At 35.4% G+C, this 15,799-nt stretch overlaps 1 protein-coding gene across 1 annotated transcript; it reads left to right on the plus strand.

Moving 5' to 3' along the window:
• Positions 1-13,966: 13,966 nt before the first annotated feature.
• On the plus strand, positions 13,967-15,547 carry LOC147609847 (protein LURP-one-related 15-like). The gene is made up of 3 exons (XM_086787183.1): positions 13,967-14,441; positions 14,572-14,793; positions 15,269-15,547. The coding sequence occupies exons 1-3, from the start codon at positions 14,226-14,228 to the stop codon at positions 15,398-15,400; spliced, it is 570 nt and encodes a 189-aa protein (XP_086643309.1). The 5' UTR covers positions 13,967-14,225; the 3' UTR covers positions 15,401-15,547.
• The last annotated feature ends 252 nt before the right edge of the window (positions 15,548-15,799 follow it).

Genomic DNA, 15,799 nt, shown 5'->3' on the forward strand with positions numbered 1-15,799 from the left:
AAAAATCAAGATGGAATCCTTGTTGAAGATCAGCAAGATCAACCAACAGATCCATATAAGAGAGCTATGGACTCATCAGTTGAGGACCAGCAAGGTCAATCAACTAGATCCATACTCGGTTTCAGAAAACAACTCTTACTCCTTGTTCCAATATCTTCCACGATGCACGTGTGGGTATCTTCAGCGACCCAGAGCCCGAGCACCATATGGTCAGCACCCTCTAGGATCCTTCGCAGGTCACCTAACGCTTCACTCATAGGCCACTTCCTTGGTCCCTCATCCACCGTACCGGAAGCTCACCATTTAAATCGAACCGAGGCTGGTCAAGACCACGGCCGACCTTGCTACGTGAGATGTCCTCCATTGACTCTTTGTCAACAGTTGCAACTTTATCAGTTAGGTCTCCACGACCTTAATCACAAGACGGTCAAATTGCTTCCCCAACATTCTTGACATAAAATAGTCATTTACAAACAGGTCATAAATACAGTTTCTATAATGGACTCACATCTTTCCAGATTGTTTCACATCAATCCATATAACTTAACCCAATTCCAAATCATATGTGTATCCGTTCTTGACCAGATACATCATTTTCCATCCCATCACATCAGATTCATTCACTTCACATAACATCCATTCCTATCTTTCTTAATTTACATTACGTCTCATCACATCCATTTCTCATTACATCTCATTCGTTCACATCTTATATTATTCATTCACATTCTGATTCACATGACATCTCATCTCATCCATTCGCTCATATCGACTTCATATCCATTCACATACATTTTTGCATTCATTATTCCACATACACATCCACATTTGTACATCCACATTCACATCTACATCCATACATCCACATCCACATCCATCCATTTTCACATCTACATCCACATTCACATTTATATTCATACATACACATCCATATCCACATCCATACATCCACATCCACATTCATACATCCATATCCACATCCACATTCATACCTCCACTCCCCATTCACATTCATACATCCATATCCACATCCACATCCATACATCCATTTCCACATCCATATTCATACATCCACATCCACATCCACATCCACATCTACATCCATACATCCATTTTCACATCTACATCCACATTCACATCTACATCCATACATCCACATCCATACATACACATCCATATTCATACATCCATATCCACATCCACATCCACATCTACATCCATACATCCACATCTACATTCATACATCCACTTCCATACATACACATCCATATTCATACATCCATATCCACATCCACATCCACATCTGCATCCATACATCCACATCCATATCCATCCACATCTACATCCATACATCCATTTTAACATCTACATCCACATTCACATTTACATCCATACATCCACATCCATATCTACATCTATACATCTATTCTTTTACATCACATCCATTCTTGCCCAATCACAACCCATATACATCTTATCCGATCAGATACACTTCTTACCTCATCCCATACACATCTTATTACATCCTAACTCATCTTATCATATCCTAACTCATCCCATATGCATCTTATCACATCCTATCACTTCTCATACACATCTTATCACATCCTATCACTTCCCATACGCATCTTATTAGGCATAAAGACAACTTTAGTAGGAATAACTCTTTTTTAATAATCCTTTTATGCATTTTACTATGCATAAATTCTAATTTAATGAGAATATTACTTTTAAAATAAAAATAAATCTTTTATACATCTTTCTATGCATAATTTCCATCTTAATGAAATTAACACTTTTAGAATAAATCTTTTATGCATCTATCTATACATAAAATCAAAATTGATAAGAATAACTCTTTTGAATTAAAAATAAAATTCTTTATGCATCTTTCTATGCATAAAATCAAAATTGATACGAATAACTCTTTTGAATTAAAAATAAAATTCTTTATGCATCTTTCTATGCATAAAATCAAAATTGATAAGAATAACTCTTTTGAATTAAAAATATAATTCTTTATGCATCTTTCTATGCATAAAATCAAAATTGATGAGAATAACACTTTTGGGTTAAAATAAATTCTTTATGCATCTTTTCATGCATAAATCCAATTTAGTAGGAATTACACTTTTAGAATAAAAGAATTTCTCTTATGTATCTAATTTGTGCATAAAATCCAATTATGATGAAAATCTCACTTTTAATATAAAAAAATCTTTTATGCATACAAATCATTTATGATGAAAAATCATTCTCTTAATATAAAAGAATTTCTTTTATGCATCTAATTTATGCATAAAATCCTTTATGATGAAAATCACACTTTTAATATATAAAAAAATTCTTCTATGCATCTACTTATGCATAAAAATCAATTATGATGAAAATCACACTTTTATAAATAAATATTTCTAGTACACATTTTTCTATGTCTAGAATGAAAATAACCCTTTAAGAATACTCATACGATGGGGATTACTCTTTTTAACATAAAATTTAATTACTAGAAATCCTCTCTTTCTTAATTCATCAATTATGCATAACATAAAAATTAATTTCTCCATGATTACAATGAAATTCTTTCAATTAATCTAGGATGATAATTCCTAGAATATGGTAGGAAGTCCTCTTTTCATGCTTTGAATGAAATTATTTTATGTGTAATTTTTACAAAAATTTTATTATAGCTCTACTGCTATGATTGATAAATCTCAATTATTTTAAAGGATAAAGCTTATCATTAAGGGAATGATTAGAATGATCCCTAATTGGATCATTAACCCATAATGGATTGAATCATCAATATTCATGAAATACATAAACTAAAAGCATAGAAAAAAGGCATTAATTTGACCTCAAGCATAGATTAATCTTGGATTAAGGAAAAGCTTTATGAAAAGCTTCATTTGGATTGAGAATACGTCATGAGAATGACCATTCTTTGAGTGAGAGAGAGAAATTACATAAAAACCATTAAAATTAAGCATAAATAAAAATTTATGTAATTCTTTACTACCATTCATCAATTAACTTCAATAACATTCAAAAACCATTCCAATTAAGCTTCTCAAGCTTGAGAGGGGTTGAGAAGAGAGAAACATTGAGAATTTATAGAAAAGATCAAAATTTACCATTTATCTTACAAATTACTTGATTCTTTGTTCACGGTAGAGGCCCCCAACCAATCAATGGGTTTGGTGTGCTGATGGAGTCACCAATGGAGATTGAAGAAAGAGAGAAGCTCCAATTTCTTCAATTTGGAGAGAATTTTAGAGAATAGTAAAAAATAGCATTATTTCAGCATAATTTTGGCATAGTATAATTCTCCTCTTTTTTTTACAAAGACTCAGGTTCTATTTATAGGAGAGGGAGGCTCTAACCAAGACCAACTGATTTCTAGAATTTTCTAGATTTCAGTTTGGTTGAATTTGGACTAGATTTAGACCTAGTTTGGTTCCTTTTTGATTCGGTTTGATCCAAGAGAGAGGAGAGATAAAAATATCACATTATTTTTGAGTTTAAAACTCATTCAAGAATGTGAAGTATGCACCTCTTTGAAGGGACTCCCCTTCCTTACATATGTGTCAAAATGGAATGATTATACCTAAAATATCTCATTTTTTTAGTAATACTCATAGTTTTTTACTAATAACCCTTGTACATAGTCAACTCTTCATCTTATGTGTGGCATTTACTCATTTTTGAGTAATTTCTTTTACAAATTGGATTTATCTCCTCCCCACACATGGATTGATCTTATTGGCCCATAGGAACCTTAATTTAAAATTTCGAAAAAATCTTGACCCTCAGGATAATGCCTTTTTAGCTGATTATACTTGATTAATGCACCTTCTGGAAATATTTTTGAGCTTCTGTTTCAGGGGAACTTATATTAATATGATGAGAAATTTTTCTATCCAAAAATATTCAAAATCTAAATTATCTCTCTCTAGAATATTTTCTCTCTCTAGACCAAAAATAGGTAGAAACAAGATCTTTGATATTTCTGAAGAGAGATTTGACTACAGGGGAAGATACTGGACATCTTGAGAGGCTAGGGAGGAATCTTACATTCTACCCCACTTAAAAAACGCAAGATGTCCTCATCTCACAAAACTAGAGGAGAATTCTTTTTCTTAAGATCCAACTGATTATGGGTTCCTTATATTTTGGTGAACCCAAATAGAATCTTGGGATAAAGATCCCTTATATAAAACTCATTATTAAATAACAATTCATTCTGATCATAGCATTCAATTTCTTATCACAATAATGGTCCATTAGACCGAATTTTCTATTTGAATAGTCCTTCTCATGGAAATTTTTCATTTATGCAGATTTTAATTTGACCTCCTTTAACTTGATCCATTGGGTCAAGTGTTAACATCAGCAATCTGCGAGCACAATCCACTAATCTCATAGTGATTTGCTGGAGTTATTAACGTCATTCCAGTTATGAACATCATCATAGGGACTCGTCCCATTCATAGTGATTTGCTGGAGTTATTAATGTCATTCCAGTTATGAACATCATCATAGGGACTCGTCCCATTCATCATCATTGTGGTTTTGCTCAGCTTATTACATTTCAACTAAATTTCAAGAATCATCATTTTTCAATCAGAATCCAAATCAACTCATCAGTTCACAACCAAAATTTAAAAATCATATCAACCACATTCGAATTCAAAATCTGGATAGCATTAATGCTTAAAATTTCAAGTCTTAGATTTACTCGTATATACTGCCAGTAAAGAGCTGCAGTTGCGGTACTTCCATCTGAAGACCCAATTACCAATTTACGAATTTCAATTTGAATATAAAATTGTATGAATTTTATCACACAATTACAACCTTTTAGTGCTTCTTGATAAATTTTTGACATATTTGGCTTCTCGATTGATCCTCATTAGCCAAATTGGCTCTGATACCAACTGTAGGATCCCTGTCCCCACTGTGCAACGGATTCAGGGTGCTAGCAGCGGAAGTAGCACATCTTGCATGGGGCAAGATCCCACACTCAGGGCCTCACCCACCACCGATATCCGGATAGGTGACTAATTCCTCGATTCTTCCAAACCGAACTCGGAAAAACTTCTCTTGCCCGGAAAGCACAGGCGATTCCACCAGGATAACTTTTCCCTAACGTAGTCAAAAGCCTTAACTAACTGAGCTCATCTGACCGAACCCGTAAGTCCCATAGTCAGATCAGGGAAAAAGATTGTACTTGGATCATAGAGATCAACGCTTTTTTCCTCATTGAGAGGCAAAGCCGTTGATTCTTTTCCGTAGAACAATTTTTGTCCGAGATTTACTTCATCTATCGAACTAAACAGAAATTGAGTCTCGATTTACGGATCCATCAGTCCAGCCTAACCCCTTCCAGTCCCATGGGTTAGCCAACCGCCCAACCACTGTAGTGATGGGATCTAATTAGGAATTTGGTTGGGTTTTGTCCCGGGTACCAGGGAAAAGAGTTTCCAGGCCCCCTAGTCCGATTTTCAAGCAAATTTAACTCCAGTCACACCACTTACACACCCAATATGAAATTGCCTTTTTCCTAGATTCAAATATATTTAATTCAGTCATTTAATGAAATCATAGTGTTACTGATCATAAACTTCCAAGTATCCGGTTGAATCTTAATTTCCAATCATTCCTTCGTCGGAGTATCTATGGCATCATTGGCAACCAGAATGCTCACCACCTGTTCACTCAGGGGCCTTTTCTATAATTCCTAGCTTATAGTACCCGGCAGATAATCACTTATAAAAATCAAGATGGAATCCTCGTTGAAGATCAGCAAGATCAACCAACAGATCCATATAAGAGAGCTATGGACTCATCAGTTGAGGACCAGCAAGGTCAATCAACTAGATCCATACTCGGTTTCAGAAAACAACTCTTACTCCTTATTCCAATATCTTCCACGACGCACGTGTGGGTATCTTCGGCGACCCAGAGCCCGAGCACCGTATGGTCAGCACCCTCTAGGATCCTTCACAGGTCACCTAGCGCTTCACTCATAGGCCGCTTCCTTGGTCCCTCATCCACCGTACCGGAAGCTCACCATTTAAATCGAACCAAGGCTGGTCAAGACCTCGGCCGACCTTGCTACGCGAGGCGTCCTCCATTGACTCTCTGTTATAGCAGTTGTAACTTTATCAGTTAGGTCTCCACGACCTTAATCACAAGACGGTCAAAATGCTTCCCCAGCATTCTTGACATAAAACAGTCATTTACAAACAGGTCATAAATATAGTGTCTATAATGAACTCACGTCTTTCCAGATTGTTCCACATCAATCCATATTACTTAACCCAATTCCAAATCATATGTGTATCCATTCTTGACCAGATACATCATTTTCTATCCCATCACATCAGATTCATTCACTTCACATAACATCCATTCCTATATTTCTTAATTTACATTACGTCTCATCACATCCATTTCTCATTACATCTCATTCGTTCACATCTTATATTACTCATTCACATTCTGATTCACATGACATCTCATCTCATCCATTCACTCATATTGACTTCATATCCATTCACATACATTTTTGCATTCATTATTCCACATACACATCCACATTCACATCTGCATCCATACATCCACATCCACATCTACATCCATACATCCATTTTCACATCTACATCCACATTACATCCACATTCACATCTACATTCATACATACACATCCATATCCACATCCATACATCCACATCTATATTCATACATCCACATCCACATCCACATTCATACATCCATATCCACATCCACATTCATACATCCACATCCCCATTCACATTCATACATCCATATCCACATCCACATCCATACATCCATTTTCACATCCATATTCATACATCCACATCCACATCCACATCCATACATCCACATCCACATCTACATCCATACATCCATTTTCACATCTACATCCACATTCATACATCCACATTCACATCCACATCCATATTCATACATCCACATCCATACATCCACATCCACATCTACATCCATACATCCACATCTACATTCATACATCCACTTCCATACATACACATCCATATTCATACATCCATATCCACATCCACATCCATACATCCACATCCACATCTATATCCATACATCTTTTCTTTTACATCACATCCATTCTCGCCCTATCACAACCCATATACATCTTATCCCATCAGATACACTTCTTACCTCATCCCAAACACATCTTATCACATCCTAACTCATCCCATATGCATCTTATCACATCCTATCACTTCTCATACACATCTTATCACATCCTATCACTTCCCATACGCATCTTATCACATCCTATCACTTCCCATATGTATCTTATTAGGCATAAAGACAACTTTAGTAGAAATAACAGTTTTTTAATAATCCTTTTATGAATATACTATGCATAAATTTCAATTTAATGAGAATAATACTTTCGAAATAAAAATAAATCTTTTATACATCTTTCTATGCATAAATTTTCATCTTAATGAAATTAACACTTTTAGAATAAATCTTTTATGCATCTATCTATGCATAAAATCAAAATTGATAAGAATAACTCTTTTGAATTAAAAATATAATTCTTTATGCATCTTTCTATGCATAAAATCAAAATTGATAAGAATAACTCTTTTGAATTAAAAATAAAATTCTTTATGCATCTTTCTATGCATAAAATCAAAATTGATGAGAATAACACTTTTGGGTTAAAATAATTTTTTTATGCATCTTTCCATGCATAAATCCAATTTAGTAGGAATTACACTTTTAGAATAAAAGAATTTCTCTTATGCATCTATTTTGTGCATAAAATCCAATTATGATGAAAATCTCACTTTTAATATAAAAAAATCTTTTATGCATATGTTTATGTATACAAATCATTTATGATGAAAAATCATTCTTTTAATATAAAAGAATTTCTTTTATGCATAAAATCCTTTATGATGAAAATCACACTTTTAATATATAAAAAAATTCTTTTATGCATCTACTTATGCATAAAAATCAATTATGATAAAAATCACACTTTTAGAAATAAATATTTCTAGTATACATTTTTCTATGTCTAGAATGAAAATAACCCTTTAAGAATACTCATACGATGGGGATTACTCTTTTTAACATAAAATTTAATTACTAGAAATCCTCTTTTTCTTAATTCATCAATTATGCATAACATAAAAATCAATTTCTCCATGATTACAATGAAATTCTTTCAATTAATCTAGGATGATAATTCATAGAATATGGTAGGAAGTCCTCTTTTCATGCTTTGAATGAAATTTTTTTACGTGTAATTTTTACAAAAATTTTGTCATAGCTCCGCTGCTATGACTGATAAATCTCAATTATTTTAAAGGATAAAGCTTATCATTAAGAAAATGATTAGAATGATCCCTAATTGGATCATTAACCCATAATGGATTGAATCATCAATATTCATGAAATAAATAAACTAAAAGCATAGAAAAAAGCCATTAATTTGGCCTCAAGCATAGATTAATCTTGGATTAAGGAAAAGCTTTATGAAAAGCTTCATTTGGATTGAGAATAGGTCATGAGAATGACCTTTTTTGAGTGAGAGAGAGAAATTACATAAAAACCATTAAAATTAAGCATAAATAGAAATTTATGTAATTCTTTACTACCATTCATCAATTAACTTCAATAGCATTCAAAAACCATTCCAATTAAGCTTCTCAAGCTTGAGAGGGGTTGAGAAGAGAGAAACATTGAGAATTTATAGAAAAGATCAAAATTCATCATTTACCTTACAAATTGCTTGATTCTTTGTTCACGATAGAGGCCCCCAACCAATCAATTGGTTTGGTGTGCTAATGGAGTCACAATGGAGATTGAAGAAAGAGGGAAGCTCCAATTTCTTCAACTTGGAGAGAATTTTAGAGAATAGTAAAAAATAGCATTATTTCAGCATAATTTTGGCATAGTATAATTCTCCTCTTTTTTTTACAAAGACTCAGGTTCTATTTATAGGAGAGGGAGGCTCTAACCAAGACCAACTGATCTCTAGAATTTTCCAGATTTGAGTTTGGTTGAATTTGGACTAGATTTGGACCTAGTTTGGTTCCTTTTTTATTCGATTTGATCCAAGAGAGAGGAGAGATAAAAATATCACATTATTTTTGAGTTTAAAACTCATTCAAGCATGTGAAGTATGCACCTCTTTGAAGGGACTCCCCTTCCTTACATATGTGTCAAAATAGAATGATTATACCCAAAATATCTCATTTTTTTAGTAATACTCATAGTTTTTTACTAATAACCCTTGTACATAGTCAACTCTTCATCTTATTTGAGAATTTACTCATTTTTGGGTAATTTCTTTTACAAATTGGATTTATCTCCTCCCCACACATGGATTGATCTTATTGGCCCATAGGAACCTTAATTTAAAATTTCGAAAAAATCTTGACCCTCACTCTTTAGCAGATTATACTTGATTTCTAATGCACCTTCTGAAAATCTTTTTGAACTTCTATTTCAGGGAAACTTATATTAATAGGATGAGAAATTTTTCTATCCAAAAATATTCAAAATCTAAATTATCTCTCTCTAGAATATTTTCTCTCTCTAGGCCAAAACAGGTAGAAACAAGATCTTTGATATTTTTGAAGAGGGATTTGACTACAGGGGAAGATACTGGACATCTTGAGAGGTTGGGAAGGAATCTTACAGCTGCGATGTTTGCAAATGGTTCAGGAATTGTTGCAAACACAGACATTTGGCATAAAAGAATTGGACATGTGAATGTGCAAAGAATGAAGTCTATGCAGACTAAAGGAATTGTGACAGGGCTGCCAAAGTTTAAAGTTGAAGGTATGCAAAAAATATATGAAGCATGCCAATTTGGAAAGTAAACAAAGCATTTCACGTGACAGAAATGTGAGTAGAAATGCACTAGATGTTGTGCATTCAGACGTATGGGGTCGTAAAAGGACCATGTCTATGGGAGGCTACAGGTATTATGTGACATTTATTGATGACCACACAAGGAAAGTGTGGGTATACTTCATGAAGGAGAAGAGTGAGGTGTTCACTCATTTTTAGAATTTCAGAGTTATGGTTGAAAAGCAAACAGGGAAATATGTAAAGTGCCTAAGGTCAGATGGAGGGGGAGAGTAATTCTCCAATGAGTTCTCTGAATTTTTGAAGAAGAATGGTATTCGGAGACAGTTTACATGTAGATACACTCCGCAGCAAAATGGAGTTACTGAGCGGAAAAATGGGCACATTGCTAAGATTGCGCGAGCATTGATGGGAGAGAATTTGCGTGAAATCCAAAAGCACCTTTCTTGCATCAACCAAGGCAGAGTTGCCAATGCTTGGTAGGAAGAACCTACCACCACTAAGGAACTTCTCCTATCAGGGGAGGACCCCAATTGAACATTTTTCACTTTGGGTCAAAACTAGAAGCACATTCCATCAAACATGATAGAGGGTTGGGGGGTAAGCTATCTAGTAAAGATATCACTCTCCCCCTCCCCCCTCCTCTTTTGTTGATTTTTCAATGTATGAATGCATTCAATCCATTATCATAAACAACCTCCATGGACTAAGACCCCCCTCGAATTATAATAAAGCATAAGTAGATCCTAACTAAACTACTAGAGGCTCGATTTTGCCAAATTCATTACCTGCCCAATGGCTAATATTTCTTTCAAATGAAATTGGTCGATGGCTAAAGAGATAAATGATAATTGATATTTAAATTTTATATGAATAGTGAAGTTTTTTGTTAAAATAAAATGTATATTATAATTACAATTTGATTAAAATTAGAAGGTTTGGAAAAAGTCATGGTAATATTAAGTGGTGGGTGGATGCATGGGGGTGCTCACCTTTATTCACTTGGGCACCCTCAAAATAGGTTGAAAACAAGATTTTCTTCACCTTTAACTACAAAATGAATTTCATGACAAGGTCTTTTAATGAAATGTCACACATGAAGTCGAGCACATAATGATGTAATTCGATTAAATTGGATATTATCATTATGAAATGAATTTTGTGACAAGATCTTCTAATGAAATGTAACACATGAAGTCAAGCACATATGATGTAATCTGATTTGGATATCTATAAGTACACATTTCCTTGTGCACACTTCTATAGTAGCAGGTACCTCATTTTGGACTTTAGGACAATATGTCCTTAAAGAGCTTTTAACTTTTGCATCTTAGCTTCAATCTAACTCCAATCAACAAGCCACTTTGAATATGATAAATTTATATAATATGGAGTTCTCGTGGAGTTTAACTTGATTTATTGGTATTTTTTAGTTTAATTTCTATTTTTTAAAATAAATATAATCATAGTAAGATCTTGGGTGCTATAAGGACTTAAGATTAATATCTCTGCGGGATCATTTTGTATCCTATTTGTAGCAATGAAATTCCATAAACAATTAAGATCATATGATGTGATCATAGGATAATTATATTTGCAAGAGGCCAAATTGGTCCATAGTTAGGATATAGATCATAATTATCTCAAGATAAAGGACCAAATGAATTCAAAACATTAGAAATCCCATCCCCAATGTCTAGAGAACTTCTTATAGGTTGATTCCAGGGGCACAATAGCTAAAACTAGTGAATCGGTGCTAAATAAGTCATCACACCTATAAATATGAAATGCATGGAGCTAGAGTATGAACCACTACCTAAGCTTAAAGACTTAGAGACTAGGATGCATCTCTTAGATATAATTGATGTACTACTAAATCCTGGAGGAGTGATCTTTGAGACAAGTTTAAAAAGGGAAGTGACACCTCGTGATCTTTAAAACAAGTTTAAAAAGGGAAGTAACATTTCTATATAGGCTTGGGGTGGCAAAACTAATCTTGGAAGATTTAGTGATCAACTTAAACCTCGGTTGGATCCTTAAAAGTGATCAATTTTTAAATTTTAGACCAAGTGGGTGTATTTTGATGTATTCTTTTTCCTAGAATTGGTTATCTTAGCAATGTAGAATTCTAGCCTCGCTTGATTCAAAATGACAATTTTAGAGGGATGCCTCTAGTTTTCAATTTGCTCGGTCTTAGTCACTCAATTTTTCAACTGCCTCTAGATTGCAAAGATATTGAAGACGTTTAAGGAAAATAATATGGTTAATACTCTTTAAGTGCATTTGTATTATATAATTATACATAATCTCTTTATTGGAAAATATGATCCATAACTGATTGAAGGAGAAAAAAGAGAAAGGGAATGACAATGTATTGTTGATCATCATTTTTTACATGTAAAATATGTTGCAATCATAATTAATTTATGAATCCATAAAAGCAATCTATGAATATTTTGAGACATAACATCACAAAGTTGTCGTAGTATTTGTGAATATGGTACCATCTAGACAATTTCATGTCATAATAAATTTTTGAGATACTACATTAAGCAAGATCTCTTTTTTCTTGAAGAAATCATAGTGTTTTTCTAGAATTCTATATCTCATTGGAAAGTGTGTGCTCCAAAAATTAGTAAATTAGATGTTTTTCCCCTTACTAAAATAAAAGAGGCACCAATATGACAACCACTACTTAAAAAAGCCTCAAAGAAAAATTTTAAACATTTCTAAATAGCTGTCGTCAATGTGTCATTTTGTTATTTTTTATGACTCGATGTTTTCTATTTAAGACGTAATGGAAAACCAAACCAACTATCATTTGTGCCATTTTGTTGTTGTTTTTCGAGAACTTGACGTTTTCTACTTAAGAGATGTGATGGAAAACCAAACCAACTATCTTTGTTATCTTTATGTAAACTTAATATCATCAAGATGTACTCTCTTATGCTAATCTCTCTCTCTCTCTCTCTCTCTCTCTCTCTCTCTCTCTCTCTCTCCAAGTGTGGTAGATTGGTTAGCTCTCATGGAGTTGTTATTCAACACGTCCTGTGTTCGAATCTTACTCCGATCGGATAGATCATATATTGGTCTCTTGGGATTGTTCCTATGGCGTTAAAAAAGCTTCTCTCATTGGGTGTGGGTAAATAAACAAAATGGGCTAACCCTTCTATCCCCCAAATGGGGTATATTTAGCTCATAGAGTTATTATTAACACATCTTGTGTTCGAAGCTCACTCCTGTCGGATAAATCATATTTGCTCTCTCTCTCTCTCTCTCATTTTCCCCACACTACCATCTTCACACTCCCCCGTCCCCCCTTAAAAACAAAAAAACATGTTTTTACCTAGCTAGGTGTACCTCTTGAGCCTCCTTCTAATGTTGCCCCTATATCCCTTCCCCTATCTAAGAGCTTTTGGAAACCCCCATTTTCAATTGGCTTCCGAGAAAAATAAAAAGACCTTCCTTATGGATGGTCTCCCAGGTCTAAGTTTCCCCCACCCAATCCTTTCTTGCCAAACTTTCCCCCACCCAATCCTTTCTTGCCAAACTAGAAGCATAAACATTCTTATGTTTTGTTAGAATGTGAACCCAATGGTCATTAGAGACAAATATTTCAAAGGCATATGCAAACGATGATGATTTATGAGACTAATGCATAAACTTGGAGTTTATTGACAATGCAACTCCTCCTCCAAACGCATATGCCAAGTTGCCAACAATGATGATTTTATGGATTAAATGCATAAGCTTTGACAATGCAACTATCAAATTACGGGGTGTATAGGAGAGGAATGCCCCAAGCCCCAACTAAGGAACTTTGGGAGGAAGTCCTATATATTCGGTCATGTATCAATCACACATACAATTAGTGCGGCACATGTGAAGAGTGAAGCGTTCCAAACCTATTTGCACTCTTCTGAGCAAGCCTATTATAATTTTAGGTAACGGTATAGAAAATCTAACCTAATCCGATTGGGAGACGCGCCAGCTGACAGCTAAGGAAGGTCGGTGCATTATTTAGACTCGGAACTCGGTCACCACGGGTGGAAAACTCGAAGAGGTAACCAAGACAAACCAGTTTGAGACGAGGATCTGCTTGGATAACTATCTTGGTGCGTCTCCACGTTCTCCAACACGGTTTGGGTGTGGACGGCCCGTTTCCCTTCACCTTCCTTCTTCCACGAAGCCAAAATGTATCTATAAATAGGCTCTTGTTGGCCTCGCTATTTTCAACTGTGTGTGTATCAGCTGCTCTCTGTATCCCTCGTTTGGATTTCCAGCTTTGTATCGTCAGTGATCCCTGCTTTCTCTTCCAACCTTCCATCATGCCTTTCCATGTTGTTGGCGAGCACTACCGCTCCTCCCACCCTGTTGAGTTTACAGTCTCTAAGAATGTTATGAGCCTGAGCGGTGAGAGTTTTCACATTACCGACCCTGATGGCCGTGTGGTTTTCAAGATGGACGGCCATGCCCTGAGCGTGCGTGATAAATGCACTCTGCTCGACAATGAGGGGCGCACCATCTTGACTGCTCGGAAGAAGGTAACGGTGGTCCTAGCTTTTGTGTGTTAATCCGAGTTGGGTTCGTTTTACTTTATGGCATTAGGGTTTGGGTTTGGATTAATTTTTGCTATTAGGGTTTCTCCTTGTATTTACATCGACAGTTTTGCAGCTCATGAGTATGCATGATAAGTGGGAAGTGTGCAAAGGCGAGCATGTGAACGACGAGAACTTGATCTTCTCGGTGAAGAAGACCTCCATGGTGCAGTTCAAGACGCATCTCAATGTGTTCTTGCCCGGCAATGAAAACGACGATGCACCCGACTTTGAAGTGAAGGGCAATTTTATGGAGAGAGAGGCGCAGATCTTCCACCGCGATCAGCTTGTGGCCGAGGTAATGCGTGTGTGTGTGTGTGTATTTTTCTCATGTGTAATAAGCTTTTCTGCGTTACGCAAAACTCTCTGAGGGGTTCGGTGATGGTGTGTGTTTTGCTCATATGCACTGCATGCACTTCTGCATTACGCGGAGACAATGAGTGTGCGTGCGTTTCGGCGTTCTGTGTGATTATACTCCTTGCCGAGGTAATGTAAGCGTGTGAGGGTGTTTTGCTCAAAATACGCTGTTTGCTCTTTTGAGTTATTGCGGAGCTTCTGAACGCGCACGTCTTGCCTTGGAGGTGGCACAAAACACGCTGTTTAAGCGCGCACGTCCGTCTCCGTCTCCGTCTCCGTCTCCGTGTGTGTGTGTGTGTGTGTGTGTGTGTGTGTGTGAGAGTTCTCTTATAAGTGTGTGTGTGTGTGCGTGTGAGTGTGAGTTTTCTCTTGTAAGTGCAGCTGTGCCTTACCATCTATTCGTGCTATTTTGGCAGATCAAGCGGAAATTTACTGTGGGAAATGTTTTGCTTGACAAGCACACGTTCGTTGTCGTGGTTTGTCCTCATGTTGACCAGGCTTTCATCGCCACTTTGGTCATCATCATGGACCGCATCCACGAAGATTGAGATCTATCTTGCCTTTAGCTGAAGCCCCACAGTTTTTCTTTTCCTGATGGCTTTTTGGAATGATCAGAAGCATGGCTTTTTTGTTACCACGGCCTAATACGTTTCTCGGTTGTAGTTACTATATATGTATTTAACATGGTGTTTTTTTTGCAGTTTACTGACTTCAAAAGTCTGTAACATTTTGTAGGCTTTTTAAACTTAGTTTTAGATGTAGAAACATTTCTCACGACCATAAGGAGGCATTTCAGATTTTGATTTAGATATACTGTTAACCTTGTAATTGTTAATCCTTTGAAGCAAGAGAGGGATGTAGTTGTTAATCCTTTGAGGCAAGACAGAGATGATGTCTGAGTAGCTATATTGCGATACATATTTCAAGCTTGTTATATTGCTCTTTGA

This window comes from Cibotium barometz, chromosome 50 (genome assembly GCF_041138505.1).
Source record: "Cibotium barometz isolate CiBa-2024 chromosome 50, ASM4113850v1, whole genome shotgun sequence".
NCBI classification, from domain to species: domain Eukaryota; kingdom Viridiplantae; phylum Streptophyta; class Polypodiopsida; order Cyatheales; family Cibotiaceae; genus Cibotium; species Cibotium barometz.

What these genes read in the sequence shown, in the direction of transcription:
- LOC147609847 (XM_086787183.1), top strand. Translation starts at nt 14,226, where the DNA reads ATGCCTTTCCATGTTGTTGGCGAGCACTACCGCTCCTCCCACCCTGTT. An exon ending in TCTTGACTGCTCGGAAGAAG is followed by an intron (nt 14,442 to 14,571) that starts GTAACGGTGGTC and finishes ACAGTTTTGCAG; the next exon opens with CTCATGAGTATGCATGATAA. An exon ending in GCGATCAGCTTGTGGCCGAG is followed by an intron (nt 14,794 to 15,268) that starts GTAATGCGTGTG and finishes CTATTTTGGCAG; the next exon opens with ATCAAGCGGAAATTTACTGT.